Below are 24,127 nucleotides of genomic sequence, written 5' to 3' on the forward strand. Positions count from 1 at the left end.
GGACACGGTACGACCCTTGAGCACGGACACGGTACGACCCTTGAGCACGGACAAGGTACGACCCATTGAGCACGGACAAGGTACGACTCTTGAGCACGGACAAGGTACGACCCTTGAGCACGGACACTGTACGACCCTTGAGCACGGACAAGGTTCGACCCTTGAGCACGGACAAGGTACGACCCTTGAGCACGGACAAGGTACGACCCTTGAGCACGGACACGGTACGACCCTTGAGCACGGACACTGTACGACCCTTGAACACAGACACTATACGACCCTTGAACACGACATTGTACGACCTTTGTGTTTAATGGCCGGTGGCCTTTGGCTTTGCCCTTAGAAAGTCTCTCTCTCTCTCTCTCTCTCTCTCTCTCTCTCTCTCTCTCTCTCTCTCTCTCTCTCTCTCTCTCTCTCTCTCTCTCTCAATTCTACAATAGATGAAGGAAAAGAAAAGTATTGGGAGGAATTGTGGACAGCAATGTCAGTGTAAATTGCCTGATAGGAACTTTTTCAACGAAACCAATATTTACATAGATTTTATATAAATAGTTTGAAGTAATTTTTTTATTAGCTCTCTTTTACAGGAAGATGAAAATGTGTGTAATTTATGTAAATAGATATTTTCAGTTTTTGAACTATCGTTTTCGTGTTCAAATGCACTGAACATGTATTAAGTTCTAGTGCTTTACGAATATCACATGGACGAATCAGATTCTCTCTCTCTCTCTCTCTCTCTCTCTCTCTCTCTCTCTCTCTCTCTCTCTCTCTCTCTCTCTCCCTCCTTACCCCGTCGTGTCGCAGACTTTCGTAATTGCATTTATTTGTTTGAGAGCATTGCTCTTTGCTGTGGTCAACCCTCCCTCCCTCCCTCCCTTCCTTCCTCTTTTTTTACGTCCTCATGACGAAGGCTTTGTGTGTGTGTGTGTGTGTGTGAGAGAGAGAGAGAGAGAGAGAGAGAGAGAGAGAGAACCATGTTCTTGGTCTTGACTGAACGAGAGCAGATCCTAGGGAGAGTCGACGAACCCCCCCCCCCCCCCCCCCGGCCTCGCCAATGCCAACTTCACCTTCCCCTCCAAAACAAAAGAGTCCTCGTTTCCCCTGCTACTGGAAATAGCGCATCTCTGGGCTGCAGGGGCGACACCTCGGGAAGTGAGAACATCATGAGGACACTCTCTCTCTCTCTCTCTCTCTCTCTCTCTCTCTCTCTCTCTCTCTCTCTCTCTCTCTCTCTCTCTCTCAGAAATGGCCCCCGTGGTGAGGTTCAAGATAGAGAAACATGCGGCGTAAATGAAGACGGCCTTTTTAATTGGGTCATCCAGTTGCTCGTGGCGTCTCGGGGGTTGGCATTCACATGAACCAAGAGACGCGCACGCCTCCAGCCCGCCCAGGGCGTATTAATGAGACGCTCAGAAACTGCGTATACAGTGACCCGTGCACACGCTTCAGCAGACCCTACGCACACACACACACACACACACACACACACACACACACACACACACACCTACACCTACATACACACACGCACACCTACACTCACACACACACACACCTACACACACACACACACACACACATACGCATACCTACACACACATACGCACACCTACACACACACACACACACACACACACACACACACACACACACACACACACACACACTGTAGCTATCTTCTTTTTTCCCTCCCGTAGGCTTTCTGAGCAAACCCCCACCTCCTCCTTTGCCCGCCCCGCCTCCCTAGCTAACCATTCCGTAATGATGAAAGATTGTGTGAGTGGGAGGAGGTGGAGGGAGGAGCTCCCTCACCACTCCCAAGGGTCGTAGTTGCCATAAGTTACAGGTCACGGTGTTCAGTGGCCCCTGTTCCTCCTCTCCCCTTCCATGAGTGGAATGCTTTCCAGGGATGGAAATAATCCTCTTCCTCTTTCCACCTCGAACTTTGGCCATCCCTTCAGAAATACCCGGCCGGGTCCTGGGAAACACGGGTCGTGGGATGCTGTCTTGAGAGGAGTTCAGGAATATAACACTGCTATTCTCCCATGTTTGGGACGGTGGAGGTACCTGGGAGACTGGATGAGGACAATCGCTGTTACTCAGTGTGTACTGAGTCAGTGTAGGAGGAGGCTGTCCATTCCCTACACTGAGTAGTGGACGTCTATATATATATATATATATATATATATATATATATATATATATATATATATATATATATTTGTCGCTGTCTCCCGCGTTTGCGAGGTAGCGCAAGGAAACAGACGAAAGAAATGGCCCAACCCACCCCCATACACATGTATATACATACGTCCACACACGCAAATATACATACCTACACAGCTTTCCATGGTTTACCCCAGACGCTTGACATGCCCTGATTCAATCCACTGACAGCACGTCAACCCCGGTATACCACATCGATCCAATTCACTATATTCCTTGCCCTCCTTTCACCCTCCTGCATGTTCAGGCCCCGATCACACAAAATCTTTTTCACTCCATATTTCCACCTCCAATTTGGTCTCCCACTTCTCCTCGTTCCCTCCACCTCCGACATATATATCCTCTTGGTCAATCTTTCCTCACTCATTCTCTCCATGTGCCCAAACCATTTCAAAACACCCTCTTCTGCTCTCTCAACCACGCTCTTTTTATTTCCACACATCTCTCTTACCCTTACGTTACTTACTCGATCAAACCACCTCACACCACACATTGTCCTCAAACATCTCATTTCCAGCACATCCATCCTCCTGCGCACAACTCTATCCATAGCCCACGCCTCGTAACCATACAACATTGTTGGAACCACTATTCCTTCAAACATACCCATTTTTGCTTTCCGAGATAATGTTCTCGACTTCCACACATTCTTCAAGGACCCCAGAATTTTCGCCCCTCCCCCACCCTATGATCCACTTCCGCTTCCATGGTTCCATCCGCTGCCAGATCCACTCCCAGATATCTAAAACACTTTACTTCCTCCAGTTTTTCTCCATTCAAACTCACCTACCAATTGACTTGACCCTCAACCCTACTGTACCTAATAACCTTGCTCTTATTCACATTTACTCTTAACTTTCTTCTTTCACACACTTTACCAAACTCAGTCACCAGCTTCTGCAGTTTCTCACATGAATCAGCCACCAGCGCTGTATCATCAGCGAACAACAACTGACTCACTTCCCAAGCTCTCTCATCCCCAACAGACTTCATACTTGCCCCTCTTTCCAAAACTCTTGCATTCACCTCCCTAACAACCCCATCCATAAACAAATTAAACAACCATGGAGACATCACACACCCCTGCCGCAAACCTACATTCACTGAGAACCAATCACTTTCCTCTCTTCCTACACGTACACATGCCTTACATCCTCGATAAAAACTTTTCACTGCTTCTAACAACTTGCCTCCCACACCAGATATTCTTAATACCTTCCACAGAGCATCTCTATCAACTCCATCATATGCCTTCTCCAGATCCATAAATGCTACATACAAATCCATTTGCTTTTCTAAGTATTTCTCACATACATTCTTCAAAGCAAACACCTGATCCACACATCCTCTACCACTTCTGAAACCACACTGCTCTTCCCCAATCTGATGCTCTGTACATGCCTTCACCCTCTCAATCAATACCCTTCCATATAATTTACCAGGAATACTCAACTAACTTATACCTCTGTAATTTGAGCACTCACTCTTATCCCCTTTGCCTTTGTACTATGGCACTATGCACGCATTCCGCCAATCCTCAGGCACCTCACCATGAGTCATACATACATTAAATAACCTTACCAACCAGTCAATAATACAGTCACCCCCTTTTTTAATACATTCCACTGCAATACCATCCAAACCTGCTGCCTTGCCGGCTTTCATCTTCCGCAAAGCTTTTACTACCTCTTCTCTGTTTATCAAATCATATATATATATTTATTATACTTTGTCGCTGTCTCCCGCGTTTGCGAGGTAGCGCAAGGAAACAGACGAAAGAAATGGCCCAACCCCCCCCCCCCCCTACACATGTATATACATACGTCTACACACGCAAATATACATACCTACACAGCTTTCCATGGTTTACCCCAGACGCTTCACATGCCTTGATTCAATCCACTGACAGCACGTCAACCCCTGTATACCACATCGCTCCAATTCACTCTATTCCTTGCCCTCCTTTCACCCTCCTGGATGTTCAGGCCCCGATCACACAAAATCCTTTTCACTCCATCTTTCCACCTCCAATTTGGTCTCCCTCTTCTCCTCGTTCCCTCCACCTCCGACACATATATCCTCTTGGTCAATCTTTCCTCACTCATTCTCTCCATGTGCCCAAACCATTTCAAAACACCCTCTTCTGCTCTCTCAACCACGCTCTTTTTATTTCCACACATCTCTCTTACCCTTACGTTACTTACTCGATCAAACCACCTCACACCACACATTGTCCTCAAACATCTCATTTCCAGCACATCCATCCTCCTGCGCACAACTCTATATATATATATACATATATATATATATATATATATATATATATATATATATATATATATATATATATATATATATATATATATCCCCCTCCCTCCCTCCCTTCTCCCCTTTTCTGACGTCTGTGTATTGAGTAAGAGACGTCATAGACGTTCATCAGGGCAAGATGTATGTAAAGGGACGATGGCTCGTGACATAGACGATCACCAGGGCCTGTGTGTGTGTGGTGTGGCCGCTGGACACAGCCGTACCAACCACAGCGAGTCTGTGTTGTCGTTGGCTGTCTTATCCTGTGGTCAGTATCATCAAATACAAGGGTAGAAGACCCCGACCTTCCTCCCCCTGACTATTGTACCTGTGATGGGTATGGACCACACAGGCCCACACCTCCAGCCCTGAGGGGTTTAATACATTTTAGAAACACAGTGTGTACTCGGGCGCGGACTGCCTCCCACTCCCGGCATCTGCTCAACCCTCGTCAGCGCCTGGAAGCAAGGAGGGAAGACCCCGAGAGACCGGCCAAGACCGTGGAGGTAAATCTGTCTCGTCGTGGAGCTGAGAGAGAGAGAGAGAGAGAGAGAGAGAGAGAGAGAGAGAGAGAGAGAGAGAGAGAGAGAGAGAGATTACGTACAGAGATTAGAGACGGACGAGGAAGAGGAGGAGGAGGAGAAGAAATAGAAATAAGCAAGGAGAGAGAGAGAGAGAGAGAGAGAGAGAGAGAGAGAGAGCTGGAGCCCTCGAATCAACCAGAGGAGTAACTCGCAGAGCGATGTCCCTAAGGTTTAACTCGAGTCCTTCCCTCAACTCCGACCTGGTCATCATGGGAGGGCGCCCCTCGCTCCACGTTCGCCTCCCACGGAGGTGGTGAAAGGAGGAAGAAGTGGAGTTGGGTGAATGCAGCTACGCTCGTCTGGGAGACATTGAGCAAACGTGCCATAAAGGCGGGTTCAATCAGGGGGGGCTGTAATGATGTTGCATCGCTCCACACACACACACACACACACACACACACACACACACACACACACACACACACACACACAGTTCCCTCTCCAGCGTCAGCTTCTCCCCACACACCCCCTCCACAGGATAGCCTCCCTTCGTAACACTAGGAACATCATCATCTCCCCACACACCCCCACTACACTTGTGTACCTCGGTAAAGGTGTCGGGAAGAGCATGACGAGTTGTCATCAACCTGGGTTGGGTGTAGAGGAGCGGACTGTGTGTGTGTGTGTGTGTGTGTTGCCGATGCTAGATGTTCACAAGGCCCTCATGGACACGACATGTCTGACTGCTGGAAATTGGCGAAGAAACTAGCTTCAAATCTCGGTGATGTGGGGAGTATTGGGGGTAGTGGACCACACTGTGCTTCCAGCCTGGCTGGTCGTCTGGTGTTAACACAGCCTCTGGCCTGGCTTGCTGTTCGTTGTTAACACAGCCTATGGCCTGGCTGGGTGTTAACACAGCCTCTGGCCTGGCTGGGTGTTAACACAGCCTCTGGCCTGGCTGGGTGTTAACACAGCCTCTAGCCTGGTTGGCTGTTCGTTGTTAACATAGCCTCTGGCCTGACTGGTCGTCTGGTGTTAGCACAGTCTTTGGCCTGGCTTGCTGTTCGTTGTTAACACAGCCTCTGGCCTGGCTGGCTGTTCGTTGTTAACACAGCCTCTGGCCTGGCTGGCTCTTCATTGTTAACATAGCCTGTGGCCTGGCTGATCGTCTGGTGTTTAAACAGCCTCTGGCTTGGCTTTGCTGTTCGTTCTTAACACAGCCTCTGGCCCGGTGGGTCGTCTCCGCCTTTTAACATAGCCTCTATCCCGGTCGTCTAGGCTTTAACATAGCCCCTCTCCTCCCACGTCCCTACCCACGTTTCCAGGTCATTTACCCTTGAATATCGTATGTTTTATGGAGATCCGTGAGTTACCTACGTGTAAATATATATATATATATATATATATATATATATATATATATATATATATATATATATATATATATATATATATATATATATATATAAATATATATATATATATATATATATATATATATATATATATATATATATATATATATATATATATATATATATATTATCCCTGGAGATAGGGGATTAAGAATACTTCCCACGTATTCCCTGCGTGTCGTAAAAGGCGACTAAAAGGGGATGGAGCGGGTGGCTGGAAATCCTCCCCTCTCGTTTTTTTCAATTTTCCAAAAGAAGGAACAGAGAATTGGGCCAGGTGAAGGTATTCCCTCAAAGGCCCAGTCCTCTGTTCTTAATGCTACCTCGCTAACGCGGGAAATGGCGAATAGTTTAAAAGAAAAGAAAAGATATATATATATATATATATATATATATATATATATATATATATATATATATATATATGTATATATATATATTATATATATATATATATTCTTTTTTCTTTCGTACTATTCGCCATTTCCCGCATTAGCGAGGTAGCGTTAAGAACAGAGGACTGGGCCTATGAGGGAATATCCTCACCTGGCCCCCTTCTCTGTTCCTTCTTTTGGAAAATTGAAAAAAACGAGAAGGGAGGATTTCCAGCCACCCGCTCCATCCCCTTTCAGTCGCCTTTTACAACACGCAGGGAATATATATATATATATATATATATATATATATATATATATATATATATATATATATATATCCTATGAGTCCACGGGGAAAATGAAACACGTGTTTCATTTTCCCCGTGGTCTCATAGGAATATCTTGATCACGCGCAAAATTGTGATCCTTTCCAATATATATATATATATATATATATATATATATATATATATATATATATATATATATATATATATAAAGCGAGATATACATAAGTATACGTATGTAAGTAGGAGAGATGGCCAGAGAGCGTTATTGGATTACGTGTTAATTGACAGGCTCGCGAAAGAGAGACATTTGGATGTTAATGTGCTGAGGTGCAACTGGAGGGATGTCCAATCATTATCTTGTGGAGGCGAAGGTGAAGAGTTGTGGGGGTTTTCAGAAAAGAAGAGAGAATGTTGGGGTGAAGAGGGGTGCTGAGAGTAAGTGAGCTTGGGAAGGAGACTTGTGTGAGGAAGTACCAGAAGAGACTGAGTACAGAATGGAAAAAGGTGAGAACAAAGGAGGTAAGGGGAGTGGGGGAGGAATGGGATGTATTTAGGGAAGCAGAAATGGCTTGCGCAAAAGATGCTTGTGGCATGAGAAGCGTGGGAGATGGGTTGATTAGAAAGGGTAGTGAGTGGTGGGATGAAGAAGTAAGATTATTAGTGTAAGAGAAGAGAGAGCCATTTGGACGATTTTTGCAGGGAAAGAATGCAAATGAGTGGGAGATGTATAAAAGAAAGAGACAGGTCAAGAGAAAGGTGCAAGAGGTGAAAAAGAGGGCAAATGAGAGTTGGGTTGAGAGAATATCATTAAATTTTAGGGAGAATAAAAAGATGTTCTGGAAGGAGGTAAATAAAGTGCTTAAGACAAGGGAGAAAATGGGAACTCCAGTGAAGGGGGCTTATGGGGAGGTGATCACAAGTAGTGGTGATGTGAGAAGGAGATGGAGTGAGTATTTTGAAGGTTTGTTGAATGTGTTTGATGATAGAGTGGCAGATATAGGGTGTTTTGGTCGAGGTGGTGTGCAAAGTGAGAGGGTTAGGGAAAATGATTTGGTAAACAGAGAAGAGGTAGTAGAAGCTTTGCGGAAGATGAAAGCCGGCAAGGCAGCAGGTTTGGATGGTATTGCAGTGGAATTTATTAAAAAAGTGGGTGACTGTATTGTTGACTGGTTGGTAAGGTTATTTAATGTATGTATGATTCATGGTGAGGTGCCTGAGGATTGGCGGAATGCGTGCATAGTGCCATTGTACAAAGGCAAAGGGGATAAGAGTGAGTGCTCAAATTACAGAGGTATAAGTTTGTTGAGTATTCCTGGTAAATTATATGGGAGGGTATTGATTGAGAGGGTGAAGTCATGTACAGAGCATCAGATTGGGGAAGAGCAATGTGGTTTCAGAGGTGGTAGAGGATGTGTGGATCAGGTGTTTGCTTTGAAGAATGTATGTGAGAAATACTTAGAAAAGCAAATGGATTTGTATGTAGCATTTATGGATCTGGAGAAGGCATATGATAGAGTTGATAGAGATGCTCTGTGGAAGGTACTAAGAATATATGGTGTGGGAGGCAAGTTGTTAGAAGCAGTGAAAAGTTTTTATCGAGGATGTAAGGCATGTGTACGTGTAGGAAGAGAGGAAAGTGATTGGTTCTCAGTGAATGTAGGTTTGCGGCAGGGGCGTGTGATGTCTCCATGGTTGTTTAATTTGTTTATGGATGGGGTTGTTAGGGAGGTGAATGCAAGAGATTTGGAAACAGGGGCAAGTATGCAGTCTGTTGGGGATAAGAGAGCTTGGGAAGTGAGTCAGTTGTTGTTCGGTGATGATAGAGCGCTGGTGGCTGATTAATGTGAGAAACTACAGAAGCTGGTGACTGAGTTTGGTAAAGTGTGTGAAAGAGAAAGTTAAGAGTAAATGTGAATAAGAGCAAGGTTATTAGGTACAGTAGGGTTGAGGGTTAAGTTAATTGGGAGCTAAGTTTGAATGGAGAAAAACTGGAGGAAGTAAAGTGTTTTAGATATCTGGGAGTGGATCTGGCAGCGGATGGAACCATGGAAGCGGAAGTGAATCATGGGGTGGGGGAGGTGGCGAAAATCCTGGAAACCTTGAAGAATGTTTGGAAGTCGAGAACAGTATCTCTGAAAGCAAAAATGGGTATGTTTGAAGGAATAGTGGTTCCAACAATGTTGTATGGTTGCGAGGCGTGGGCTATTGATAGAGTAGTGCGCAGGAGGGTGGATGAGCTGGAAATGAGATGTTTGAGGACAATATGTGGTGTGAGGTGGTTTGATCGAGTAAGTAATGTAAGGGTAAGAGAGATGTGTGGAAATAAAGAGAGCGTGGTTGAGAGAGCAGAAGAGGGTGTTTTGAAATGGTTTGGGCACACGGAGAGAATGAGTGAGGAAAGATTGACCAAGAGGATATATGTGGTGGAGGGAACGAGAAGTGGGAGACCAAATTGGAGGTGGAAAGATGGAGTGAAAAAGATTTTGTGTGATCGGGGCCTGAACATGCAGGAGGGTGAAAGGCGGGCAAGGAATAGAGTGAATTGGATCGATGTGGTATACCGGGGTTGACGTGCTAGCACGTCAGTGGATTGAATCAGGGCATGTCAAGCGTCTGGGGTAAACCATGGGAAGTTGTGTGGGGCCTGGATGTGGAAAGGGAGCTGTGGTTTCGGGCATTATTGCATGACAGCTAGAGACTGAGTGTGAACGAATGGGGCCTTTGTTGACTTTTCCTAGCGCTACCTCGCACACATGAGGGGGAGGGGGATGTTATTCCATGTGTGGCGAGGTGGCGATGGGAATGAATAAAGGCAGACAGTGTGAATTGTGTGCATGTGTATATATGTAGGTGTCTGTGTGTGTATATATATGTGTACATTGAGATGTATGGGTATGTATATTTGCGTGTGTGGACGTGTATGTATATACATGTGTATGGGGGTGGGTTGGGCCCTTTCTTTCGTCTGTTTCCTTGCGCTACCTCGCAAACGCGGGAGACAGCGACAAAGCAAAATAATAATGATAATAATATATATATATATATATATATATATATATATATATATATATATATATATATATATATATATATATATATATACTATCCCTGGGGATAGGGGAGAAAGAATACTTCCCACGTATTCCCTGCGTGTCGTAGAAGGCGACTAAAAGGGAAGGGAGCGGGGGGCTGGAAATCCTCCCCTCTCATTTTTTTTTTTTTAATTTTCCAAAAGAAGGAACAGAGAAGGGGGCCAGGTGAGGATATTCCCTCAAAGGCCCAGTCTTCTGTTCTTAACGCTACCTCGCTAATGCGGGAACTGGCGAATAGTATGAAAGAAAGAAAGATATTTATATATATATATATATATATATATATATATATATATACACGAATAAAGTGCATATGAACGCGCACCTTCATAGAACATACAAAGCTCCATCAGCCAGGATCGAACCCGGGACCCCTGTGCAAGAGGCAGGCATGCTAACCGCTAGGCTATGGGACTGTATAATAGGAAACAACTATTCGAAATACTAAGTACTCGAATACCCTTCGTCTCACAATGGTGAGCAACGGGGTCTATACCGGTTTTTTCCGAACAGACGCACATAGCCAGCTGATAGCGTTTTACCGAACCTAACTGTACAACGCGGAGGTATATGAATACGAATAAAGTGCATATGAACACGCACCTTCATAGAACATACAAACCTCCAACAGCCAGGATCGAACCTGGGACCCCTGTGCAAGAGGCAGGCATGCCAACCGCTAGGCTATGGGACTGTATAGACCCCGTTGCTCACCATTGTGAGACGAAGGGTATTCGAGTACTTAGTATTTCGAATAGTTGTTTCCTATTATACAGTCGCTTAGCCTAGCGGTTAGCATGCCTGCCTCTTGCACAGGGGTCCCGGGTTCGATCCTGGCTGTTAGAGGTTTGTATGTTATATATATATATATATATATATATATATATATATATATATATTTCACTCGTTTTTTCTTGTGTGTGTCTGCGGAGAGAGATGTGTGTCAGTACGTATTTGGTTACGTAATGAGATGGTGGATGGATCGAGAATAGGTGGCTTAGAAGGCAATTTCAGGAGATTGAATTAGCAGTTGAACAGTGGTTGATACCAGCCAAATCGCTCGTTGTACAGAAATATCAACCTTCTTGTTCGTTGTGTTGAAATGTTAACCAAGTTAATTGTTCGTGGTATAGAAATGATAACCTAATTGTTCGTTGTACAGAAATAACCTGATTGTTCGTTGTATAGAAATGATAACCTATTTGTTCGTTGTATAGAAATGATAACCTGATTGTTCGTTGTATAGAAAAGATACCGAGTTCATTGTACTTCGTTGTATAGAAATGCTACCAACATCATAGTTCGTTCAGTTGTTCATGCAAGGCTACGTAGTTGTAGAAAGAACGGAACACAATATACTTAATTGATACGTAGTTAATGTAGTTCCCCCACTTATACTTATGTCCAAGTTAATTCAGTTTCCCCCACTTATACTTACGTCCAATTTGATTCACTTACCCCACCTATACTTACGTCCAATTTAATTCATTTCCCCTACTTATACTTACCTCCAATTTACTTTCGTTCCCCCACTTATGTCCATGTTCCTCCAGGCAGTATAGTGCGGCTGGAGTTGTGTCTGCTGGACCTGGAGTTCGAGGTGGACCTCGAGGATCACGACTCCAACCTGTACGCTAACATCTCCAGCAGGATGCTGGCTCAGGTAAACCCAGGCCAGACCCTCTTTTTTACCCTTGGAGTACGGGTGCACGACCCTTGAGGCGGTTGTACGACCCTTGAACACGGGTGCACGACCCTTGAGGCGGTTTTACGACCCTTGAGCACGGGTGCACGACCCTTGAGGCGGTTGTACGACCCTTAAGCACGGGTGTACGGCCCTTGAGGCGGTTGTGCGACCCTTGAGCACGGGTGTACGACCCTTGAGGCGGTTGTACGACCCTTGAACACGGGTGCACGACCCTTGAGGCGGTTTTACGACCCTTGAGCACGGGTGCACGACCCTTGAGGCGGTTGTACGACCCTTAAGCACGGGTGTACGGCCCTTGAGACGGTTGTGCGACCCTTGAGCACGGGTGTACGACCCTTGAGGCGGTTGTACGACCCTTGAGCACGGGTGTACGACACTTGAGGCGGTTGTACGACCCTTAAGCACGGGTGTACGACCCTTGAGGCGGTTGTACGACCCTTGAGCACGGGTGTACGGCCCTTGAGGCGGTTGTACGGCCCTTGAGCACGGGTGTACGGCCCTTAAGCACGGGTGTACGGCCCTTGAGGCGGTTGTGCGACCCTTGAGCACGGGTGTACGACCCTTGAGGCGGTTGTACGACCCTTGAGCACGGGTGTGCGACCCTTGAGGCGGTTGTACTACCCTTGAGCACGGGTGTACGACCCTTAAGCACGGGTGTACGGCCCTTGAGGCGGTTGTGCGACCCTTGAGCACATGTGTACGACCCTTGAGGCGGTTGTACGACCCTTGAGCACGGGTGTGTACGACCCTTGAGCACGGGTGTACGGCCCTTGAGGCGGTTGTGCGACCCTTGAGGCGGTTGTGCGACCCTTGAGCACGGGTGGACGGCCCTTAAGCACGGGTGTACGGCCCTCGAGGCGGTTGTACGACCCTTGCGCACGGGTGTACGGCCCTTAAGGCGGTTGTACGACCCTTGAGCACGGGTGTACGGCCCTTAAGCACGGGTGTGCGACCCTTGAGCACGGGTGTACGACCCTTGAGGCGGTTGTACGACCATTGAGCACGGGTGTACGACCCTTGAGGCGGTTGTACGACCCTTGAGCACGGGTGTACGGCCCTTGAGGCGGTTGTACGACCCTTGAGCACGGGTGTACGATCCTTGAGGCGGTTGTACGACCCTTGAGCACGGGTGTACGACCCTTAAGGCGGTTGTGCGACCCTTGAGCACGGGTGTACGGCCCTTACGCACTGGTGTACGGCCCTTGAGGCGGTTGTGCGACCCTTGAGCACGGGTGTACGACCCTTGAGGCGGTTGTACGACCCTTGAGCACGGATGTTCGACCCTTGAGGCGGTTGTACGACCCTTGAGCACGGGTGTACGACACTTGAGGCGGTTGTACGACTCTTAAGGCGGTTGTACGACCCCTTGAGCACGGGTGTACGGCCATTGAGGCGGTTGTATGACCCTTGAGCACGGGTGTATGGCCCTTAAGGCGGTTGTACGACCCTTAAGCACGGGTGCACGGCCCTTAAGCACGGGTGTACGGCCCTTGAGGCGATTGTGCGACCCTTGAGCACGGGTGTACGACCCTTGAGGCGGTTGTACGACCCTTGAGCACGGGTGTACGACCCTTGAGGCGGTTGTGCGACCCTTGAGCAAGGGTGTACGGCCCTTGAGGTGGTTGTACGACCCTTGAGCACGGGTGTACGACCCTTGAGGCGGTTGTACGACCCTTAAGCACGGGTGTACGGCCCTTGAGGCGGTTGTACGACCCTTGAGCACGGGTGTACGACACTTGAGGCGGTTGTACGACCCTTGAGCACGGGTGTACGACCCTTGAGGCGGTTGTACTAACCTTGAGCACGGGTGTACGACCCTTGAGCACGGGTGTACGACCCTTGAAGCGGTTGTACGACCCTTGAGCACGGGTGTACGATCCTTGAGCACGGGTGCACGACCCTTGAGCACAGGGTGTACGACCCTTGAGCACGGGTGTACGGCCGTCGTACGACCCCTAAGCACGGGGGTACGGCCCTTGGGGCGGTTGTACGACCCTTGAGCACGGGTGTACGTCCCTTGAGGCGGTTGTACGACCCTTGAGCACAGGCGTACGACCCTTGAGGCAGTTGTTCGACCCTTGAGCAAGGGTGTGCGACCTTTGAGGCGGTTTTACGACCCTTGAGCACGGGTGTACGACCCTTGAGTACGGCTGTACGGCCCTTGAGGCGGGTGTACGACCCTTAAGCACGACGGCACGACCCTTTGGTATAACGGCCTGGCATTTGACTTTACACCTCAGAAGTAGGTCAAAGGCCTGGCTCGTTATATCCAGGGATCGTGCCGTCGTGCTCAAGGGTCGTACGTCGTGCTTAAGGGTCGTACCGTCGTGCTAATGAGCTTAACTCTCTGAGGGGCTCTTAGCTCTACCTAAGTTACAAGTGAACTTAAGACTTATTAAGTGTATCCGAGTCTTCTAAAGTGAACGTAAGTGCATCAAGACTGATAAGTGCGTAAGCGAAGTATGAATGTTAATAGTGGGGTTTCGAAGTACACTTAAGACTTATGTAAGTCCTTGCATTGTTTGTAAGTGTATATGAGGTTTGTAAGTGTGCCTGGGGTTATTAGGGCGCCCATAGCCGTAAAGTGCCCTTGGAGTTTGTATAGTGTACCACACCAGGTTTACTTAAAGTGTAGTACACACCAAGACTTTCACTGGTGTAGTGCATGGGAACTTATGTACTTGTACAACACTCTGGGGTTATTTTTGGGGGATGGACATGACCCCCATACACACTCTGGGGTCTTAGAAGAGGATTCCTCTGCACATGACCCCATACACACTCTGGGGTCTTAGAAGAGGATTCCTCTGCACATGACCCCATTCACTCTCTGGGGTCTGAGAAGAGGATGGCTCTGCACATGACCCCCATACACACTCTGGGGTCTTAGTAGAGGATGGCTCTGCACATGACCCCATACACACTCTGGGGTCTGAGAAGAGGATGGCTCTGCACATGACCCCATACACACTCTGGGGTCTTAGTAGAGGATGGCTCTGCACATGACCCCCATACACACTCTGGGGTCTTAGTAGAGGATGGCTCTGTACATGACCCCAGACACACTCTGGGGTCTTGGAGAATGGCTCTGTACATAACCCCTCCCTCCCCCATACACACACACTTAGGGGGGGAGGGGGTCTTCGGGGAGGTGGGCTCAGTAGCTTCCCCTTTTCTACCACTCCACTCGCACCGTTTTCATCCCTCCCTCCCTCCTCCAGCTGCACATCTACCTGTCGGCGCTGCGGGACCAGGCTGGCGTCAGCGTCTTCAGGAGGGTCTCGGCCCTCAGCTTCAGGAAGAGGAAGGACGGCTTCACCACCCTGGTAGGCGACGTCGAGTTGACGTCGGTGCGGTACATGGCGGACTACTACGTCCAGAACGCCCTCCAGATCCCCACCAGGATGTCGAGGAGGTTCGCCACCTACAAGTCGGACACTGAGGAATGCCTGGTCACGAAAGGTAAGGTTGTGTTCCCGTTTTCTTCCTCCCCCTGTCCCGTCCGTCTTCAACCGCGCTCATCTCGTTTCCTTCCAACGGTACAAGAACGTTTCGTTTCGACACTCTTGTCTTGTATACCGTTTCGGCTTTTCTACGGTCAGTCATCGACCATCATAATCCACAGGAATTAAAGCCTATGCGTATTTCATTTCACATGCGATTGTGTTGGCTTGAAGTACGTTGCTTTTCAGAATACAGTTGTATTCGTTGGATAATACAGTTGCAGGCCATTTTCGGGTCTGGGGCACATTAATGTGAAAGCCTTTGTAATGTTTGTGTTTCGTATAGATATTACATCATGTCCTGACTCACGTGTTAGGCTGGAACTTGGACATTGCCATTAAACCCATGAGCAAGAGTATTCGATCCCATGACCTATTGGACCTTTGACCTTGACCCTTATGGGTCAAACCAACGACAGTGCCATTGTTACGTGCTCAAGCTCTAGTGGGCCACTGGGAGCAACCAATCACAGCGCGAGGGGCGGTGCGGAACTCGAGCCTGGCTATGCATTGTGTAGACGTTTTGGCAACACTGCGTCATGGTCGCCTCGCTTACATAAACGGTTTGAGTTACTGGTCGATTATTAAATACATTTCTTTTTCTTATTCTTTTCATTTGTGGCTGTTCGATTGTGTAGGCAGTCAGTGATCACATGTTAATTGGGGCCCCCGGTAAATACAGGACGATATTACAGGAGGTAATGTACCGATGTATTTATAAATGTCTTAAGAGATCATAATATTTGACAACGTTTTGGGCTATGGACGGTTAGACCAAAGCTACAGGCGGGGCAAGTGATGACCGGATGGTGGATTTAAGTGAACTTTTCATGTTTGTCCTGTTTATGTCAGTGGTAGATTTGTGGCTAATACTTCACTAATGTTTTATGAGTATTTATAGGTATGTATGAGTGTATATATGTGTGTTTATGTGTATATACCATGTGTGCGAAGCGTTACGCTCATAAGCAGCGTTCGGGCCCAAATCCGACTTGCGCGGAGGAAGGGAAGAAAAATGAGCTTAAAAGTTTAAAATTTACGATAGAAAATGCCCGGATTTGTGGGGTAATAACATCTTTTGTGGGTGTACGTGTGCATGTGGACTGGAAGAGACCACAGTGCATGAACACCCCCTCGACTTGGGTAAGAGGAACGGGAGCGAGGAGATAAACGAGGGTTGACGCTCGCCTTCAGGCAACTGTCATCATGAAAGAAACCCAGTGTGTTTGTGTGTGTATGTGTGTGTGTGTGTGTGTGTGTGTAGACGGCCTTCAAAGCCCTCGATAGCCCCGCGTCACCTCAAGACTTCTGGTATAATTAGGCGATTCGCCTTAGGGGATTCGAATCGATGATGATTAGGGCCAATCTGATTTTAGGGGGAGGGAGATGATTGTTAACAAGGGTTGATAATGAAGTTACTGCCTTCCTAATTTTACCCAAGGCTTTCATAGGAAGCAGTTTGTCGTCCCCCCCCCCCCCTCATAACGACCTTGTCTGCCAGGGTATTTTGAGGGGTGGGTAGTTGCCTCTAACAAACCAATCCATCCGTGGCTGCACTCCATATGTGGGTAGGAGGGTTTTGGTCGTTGAAGGAAGTCCAGCTATTACGTTAAGTCATTTTGGTAATTTTCTGTTCGTTGGTTATGCAGCTTAGTTTGTTGTGAATTTGTCAATTATCAAGTTAATGATGTAGTTTAGGATTCAGTTATCCCTTCGTCCATGGCGATGGTAAACGGCTTGTGTGTGTGTGTGTGTGTGTGTGTGTGTGTGTGTGTGTTTGCTATATAATATGTATGATTTACGGGGGTAAAGTTTGGTTTATATGGCTTCATAAATCCGTGTGGTACGGGGTGTTTTGCTCACGTGATCGATGATTATCGTTGGAATGGGCTATGGCATGGTTTAGGGGATAGGAAATTCTCTATGGTATGGTTCTGGGCTTTGATATAGTGTGTGTGTGTGTGTGTGTGTGTGTGTGTTGGGTAAATGCAGCATAGTGTCGTGTTATTAGAATTCAGTATGATTAACTTGATGGTGTGTGCTCGGTGATTTGTAACATATGCATACAGCCACAGGAAAGTGAAATATGATAAGTTCCCAAGTGCATTTTCGTGTAGTGATCCCATCGTCAGGGGAGATACAAGAATGAGACAGAAGACGTAGAACAGTCAGACAAGGAAGAGACGTAGCGAAGACGCCACTGGTAAACAGGCGTTACCGGATGGTGCTGTTCGGGTTGGTAGGGTATATATATATATATATATATATATATATATATATATATATATATATATATATATATATATATATATATATCAAAAGTGATAACTCTTGCTGTTACATCCCCCACCGTCCTCCTCCCCTTCCGTCGTCTTTCCTCCCTAGCACCTGTGTTCCCCCCCGCCCCACACACACACACACCCTCCTGCACTATACCCACCTCTCCTTCAGCAGCATAACCAGACTTTAGTGCCAGACTCACTTAGCTGGATATGGAGGTGCTCTCTGGGGTTCGCAATACACCTGCCTGCCCGCCCACCTCATACCCATGTGTCACCGTGCGCGTGCGGGGCGCCCTCCCCACCTGCCACTGCATCATCGTGTATCACGACTCCAGATACATATGCTCCCAGCATGTGTCTGCTGGATTATGTGTCTTCCTGATACATATGCTCCCAGCATGTGTCTGCTGGATTATGTATCATCCTGATACATATGCTCCCAGCATGTGTCTGCTGGGTTATTATGTATCCTCTAGATACATATGCACCCAGCATGTGTCCGCTGGGTTATTATGTATCCTCCAGATACATATGCTCCCAGCATGTGTCCGCTGGGATATGTATCAGCCCAGGTACTTATGTTCCTCAGTATGTATCCGCTTGTTCTGTATGTATCACCCTGGATACATTCTCCCCAGCATGTGTCCGTTGTATCACTATGTATCCCCCAGATACATGTTCCCCCAGAATATGGAGTTAGCGACCTTAAAGACTTAACCACCTGGGGATCTATCTGTCTTGTCGAGGGCGATGGTGGCTCTCTGATGTGACTGTATGGTTGGGGGAGAGGGTCAATGTCTGGGTGTACGGGAAGGTGTTGTGCTGTCAGCGTGTGGGTGTATGAGGTGTGCTGTCAGCGTGTGGGTGTATTAGGTGTGCTGTCAGCGTGTGGGGTGTATAAGATGTTGTGTTGTCAGTGTGTGGGGTGTATGATATGTGCTGTCAGCGTTTGGGGTATATAGAAAGGTGTTCTGATGTCAGTGTTCGGGGTGTATAAGATGAACTGATGTCAGCTTGTAGGGTGTGTAGAAAGGGGTTCTGATGTCAGCTTGTGTGTGTATAGAAAGGGGTTCTGATGTCAGTATATGAATGTATGGAAGAGTATTGTGTTGTTAGTATCTTGACGTTCGAGTGTTGCGATTTCAGTGTCTGGGTGTACGGAAAGGTGTTCTTTACTTGGAATTATAAGTGCACTTCTAGTTCATCATGTTATAAGTGTAAGTGCGATTGTCGGCGTATCTGGGATCTATAAGTGCGTATGAGTTTCTCAGTACGCCATCACGGACCTCCGTGGTGTAGCGGTTAGTGTTTCTGACCGTGACGCATTCGCGGGCCACCCATGGTCAAGTGTATAGGTTCGAATCCCGGTTGCGGCAGTGGGTCCACAGTCAACCCAGCTGTTCGTCTATCCCATAGGGAGTGGCCGTCTCTGCTAACTTAAAATAAATAAGTGCACCTGGCGTATGATAAGTGCACTAGTGTATAAGTGTAGCAAAGTTATAGAAAAGGCATTTATAGATAAAAGTGACGTTTTAAGTATATGTGGGTTTAAGTGCACGTAAGTTGTCCAAGTGTCTACGAGGTTTGTCAATGTGTCTGAAGTTATGAATGGACATGATTTTTCATGTATTACTTTTGTCAGAGAATTTACGTAAGAGCTTTTGAACACATAAAGTTTAAATGAGCATGCTTGCTTTATAAGTGCCTCAGTGAGCATGCGTGCTTTATAAGTACCTTAGTGAGCATGCGTGCTTTATAAGTGCCTCAGTGAGCATGCGTGCTTTATAAGTACCTTAGTGAGCATGCGTGCTTTATAAGTGCCTCAGTGAGCATGCGTGCTTTATAAGTGCCTCAGTGAACATGCGTGCTTTATAAGTGCCTCAGTGAGCATGCGTGCTTTATAAATGCCTCAGTGAGCATGCGTGCTTTATGAATGCCTCAGTGAGCATTCGTGCTTTATGAATGCCTCAGTGAACATGCGTGCTTTATAAGTGCCTCAGTGAACATGCGTGCTTTATAAGTGCCTCAGTGAGCATGCGTGCTTTATAAGTGCCTCAGTGAGCATTCGTGCTTTATGAATGCCTCAGTGAGCATGCGTGCTTTATAAATGCCTCAGTGAGCATGCGTGCTTTATAAATGCCTCAGTGAGCATGCGTGCTTTATAAGTGCCTCAGTGAGCATGCGTGCTTTATAAGTGCCTCAGTGAGCATGCGTGCTTTATAAGTGCCTCAGTGAGCATGCGTGCTTTATGAATGCCTCAATGAGCATGCGTGCTTTATAAGTGTCTCAGTGAGCATGCGTGCTTTATGAATGCCTCAATGAGCATGCGTGCTTTATGAATGCCTCAATGAGCATGCGTGCTTTATAAGTGCCTCAGTGAGCATGCGTGCTTTATGAATGCCTCAATGAGCATGCGTGCTTTATAAGTGCCTCAGTGAGCATGCGTGCTTTATAAGTGCCTCAGTGAGCATGCGTGCTTTATAAGTGCCTCAGTGAGCATGCGTGCTTTATAAGTGCCTCAGTGAGCATGCGTGCTTTATAAGTGCCTCAGTGAGCATGCGTGCTTTATGAATGCCTCAATGAGCATGCGTGCTTTATAAGTGCCTCAGTGAGCATGCGTGCTTTAGAATGCCTCAATGAGCATGCGTGCTTTATAAGTGCCTCAGTGAGCATGCGTGCTTTATGAATGCCTCAATGAGCATGCGTGCTTTATAAGTGCCTCAGTGAGCATGCGTGCTTTATGAATGCCTCAATGAGCATGCGTGCTTTATAAGTGCCTCAGTGAGCATGCGTGCTTTATAAGTGTCTCAGTGAGCATGCGTGCTTTATAAGTGCCTCAGTGAGCATGCGTGCTTTATATAAGTGCCTCAGTACTATATAAGTGCATGAGAGGGCTAATAAGTATGTGCTGTTCTGGTCGTCCATTGATCGTGTCGTCATTATGTACTTTACAGCTCTTGTCTGTATCGGGTGCTGGAGGGGGTCATAAGTGCGCTCGTGGCTTTATAAGTGCCCCGGTCGTTTTGTAAGTTTATGGAGGACTATAATGCTCATAAGTCTTACTTTTACCCCACATCTCCCCCCCTCAACCACCCCACTTCCCTCCCCCCCCCACCCTTGAACCTTGACCTTAATTCCCCCCCCCCACACACACCCCCACCGACCACCCCTCTACCCTCCCTCCCTCCCCCCTGCTTGAACCTTGACCTTCATTCTCCCCTCCCCACCTCCCCTCCACCAACCACCCCTCTACCCTCCCTCCCCCCCCCCCCTTGAACCTTGACCTTCATTCCCCCCCCACACACACCCCCACCAACCACCCCTCTACCCTCCTTCCCTCCCCCCCCTTGAACCTTGACCTTCATTCCCCCCCCCACACACACCCCCACCAACCACCCCTCTACCCTCCTTCCCTCCACCCCTTGAACCTTGACCTTCATTCCCCCCCCCACACACCCCCACCGACCACCCCTCTACCCTCCCTCCCTCCCCCCCCCTCTTGAACCTTGACCTTCATTCCCCCCCCCACACACCCCCACCGACCACCCCTCTACCCTCCCTCCCTCCCCCCCCTCTTGAACCTTGACCTTCATTCCCCCCCCACACACACCCCCACCAACCACCCCTCTACCCTCCTTCCCTCCACCCCTTGAACCTTGACCTTTATTCCCCCCCCCCACACACCCCCACCAACCACCCCTCTACCCTCCCTCCCTCCCCCCCACCCTTGAACCTTGACCTTCATTCCCCCCCCCCACACACACACCCCCACCAACCACCCCTCTACCCTCCCTCCCTCCCCCCCCCTCTTGAACCTTGACCTTCATTCCCCCCCCACACACACCCCCACCGACCACCCCTCTACCCTCCTTCCCTCCCCCCCCACCTCTTGAACCTTGACCTTCATTCTCCCCTCCCCACCTCCCCTCCACCTTACCACCACCTCGGTGAACTGTGACCTTCACTTCCCTCCCGAAAGACGAAGAGCCAGTACCTCTACTCTACCTCCCTCCTCCACCCCTCCACCCACAACCCCTCCATCACTGTGTCCCACGAACCACCCTCCCTCCCTCCCCCCCCTTCTCCTCCCCCTCCGCGGGAACTCGCAACAATGCCCCTCCCCTCTCCAACTCCCTGCCCCCTCCCCTCCCCTCCCTTCCCCTCCCCTCCCCTCCCTTCCCCTCCCCTCCCCACGTACCTTGGGAAAGGTCGCGGTATTGACGTCTGACTTTACTCCTGCTTTACGCCACTATCCCCCCACCACCACCACTACCTGAACCACTACCTCCCCACCACCACCACTACCTGAACCACTACTACCCCCCCACCACCACTACCTCTACCTGAATTACTTCTACCTTTACCACTACCACCACTTGAACTAGTACCCTCACTACTACCACCACTTGAACTACTACCCTTACCACTACCATCACTTGAACTAGTACCCTCACTACTACCACCACTTGAACTACTACCCTTACCACTACCACCACTTGAACTACTACCCTTACTACTACCAACACTTGAACTACTACCCTTACTACTACCAACACTTGAACTACTACCCTTACTACTACCAACACTTGAACTAATACCCTGGTCACCACCACTACTTGAACTACTACCCCCCACCACTAACTCTACTTGAATTACTACTACCCTTACCACAATCACCACTTGAACTACTACCCTTACCACTACCACCACTTGAACTACTACCTCTGTCATCACCACTACCAGAACCACTATCCCAATCACCACTACCACAACCTGAACTACTACTACCCCAGTCATCACCACAACTACCACCACCCCCACCATTACCTCTCTACCTGACACCACTACCCTTATCATCAGCTTATGTAGAACACTGGAATGAGTTACCACTGGCAGTGGAATGAGTTACCCCTGGCATTGGAATGAGTTACCCCTGGCATTGGAATGAGTTACCCCTGGCATTGGAATGAGTTACCCCTGGCATTGGAATGAGTTACCCTGGCATTGGAATGAGTTACCACTGGCATTGGAATGAGTTACCCTGGCATTGGAATGAGTTACCACTGGCATTGGAATGAGTTACTAGGGGCATTGGAATGAGTTACCACTGGCATTGGAATGAGTTACCCTGGCATTGGAATGAGTTACCACTGGCATTGGAATGAGTTACTAGGGGCATTGGAATGAGTTACCCTGGCATTGGAATGAGTTACTAGGGGCATTGGAGTGAGTTACCACTGGCATTGGAATGAGTTACTAGGGGCATTGGAATGAGTTACTAGGGGCATTGGAATGAGTTACCCCTGGCATTGGCATGAGTTACCACGAAATGTTGTCAGTGAGGCGGCTATCAAGTAGTCGTTAAATAGACCTGTTTGAAGAGGGACAACCACATTCAGATTTGCTGTCTTAGAATTCGTCCATTTCTTGCCATTCTTGCATTTTTCAAAAGCCCTTTGTAGTAAGAGTACGGAACATTTTCTTCGTTCACACTTTCCTGTAAAATGCCCACGGCAGTATATACTTTATCTCCACAGTTTTTTGTGTTTCATTTCAACTCCCACCCTTACCTCCCATATGCCGGCTGTTGAGCCGGAGGGAGCGATGGGTGGGGGAAGACTTGATTGAAACCTTAATATGTGATTTGGTCACCCTTTTCTTCCACAATGGACAAATTTAACCTTTCCCAGTCACTCGGTGATCTTGAATCTGGTACATTCTTTGCTGCCCTCCTCTGGACCCTCTCTATGAATTCTGAAAAATGCTGTGACCAAACTTGAGATGCTTATATATATATATATATATATATATATATATATATATATATATATATATATATATATATATATATATATATATAGATAGATAGATAGATAGATAGATAGATAGATAGATAGAAGAGCAAATGGATTTGTATGTAGCATTTATGGATCTGGAGAAGGCATATGATAGAGTTGATAGAGATGCTCTGTGGAAGGTATTAAGAGTATATGGTGTGGGAGGAAAGTTGTTAGAAGCAGTGAAAAGTTTTTATCGAGGATGTAAGGCATGTGTACGTGTAGGAAGAGAGGAAAGTGATTAGTTTTCAGTGAATGTAGGTTTCCGGCAGGGGTGTGTGATGTCTCCATGGTTGTTTAATTTGTTTATGAATGGGGTTGTTAGGGAGGTGAATGCAAGAGTTTTGGAAAGAGGGGCAAGTATGAATCTTTGGGAGAGAGAGCTTGGGAAGTGAGTCATTGTTGTTCGCTGATGAACAGCGCTGGGGCTATTCATTGAAAACTGCAGAACGGTGACTGAGTTTGGTAAAGTTGTAAAAGAAGAATTTAAAAGGGAAAAAAGGAATAAGAGCAAGGTTATTGGGTACAGTGGGGTGAGGGCCCTCAATGGGGGGTGTTTGAATGGA

The 24,127-nt window shown here is 47.6% G+C and overlaps 1 protein-coding gene across 1 annotated transcript in view; it reads left to right on the forward strand.

The window, feature by feature from the left end:
• Positions 1-24,127, forward strand: part of LOC139756819 (uncharacterized) — a 387,051-nt gene that overhangs the window by 120,602 nt on the left and 242,322 nt on the right. Inside the window, exons 9-10 of the mRNA XM_071676636.1 lie at positions 11,785-11,894; positions 15,161-15,401. Coding sequence (XP_071532737.1) covers positions 11,785-11,894; positions 15,161-15,401 — 351 coding nt within the window. The remainder of the gene's footprint in view (positions 1-11,784; positions 11,895-15,160; positions 15,402-24,127) is intronic.

This window comes from Panulirus ornatus, chromosome 23 (genome assembly GCF_036320965.1).
Source record: "Panulirus ornatus isolate Po-2019 chromosome 23, ASM3632096v1, whole genome shotgun sequence".
In the NCBI taxonomy this organism is placed as follows: Eukaryota; Metazoa; Arthropoda; class Malacostraca; order Decapoda; family Palinuridae; genus Panulirus; species Panulirus ornatus.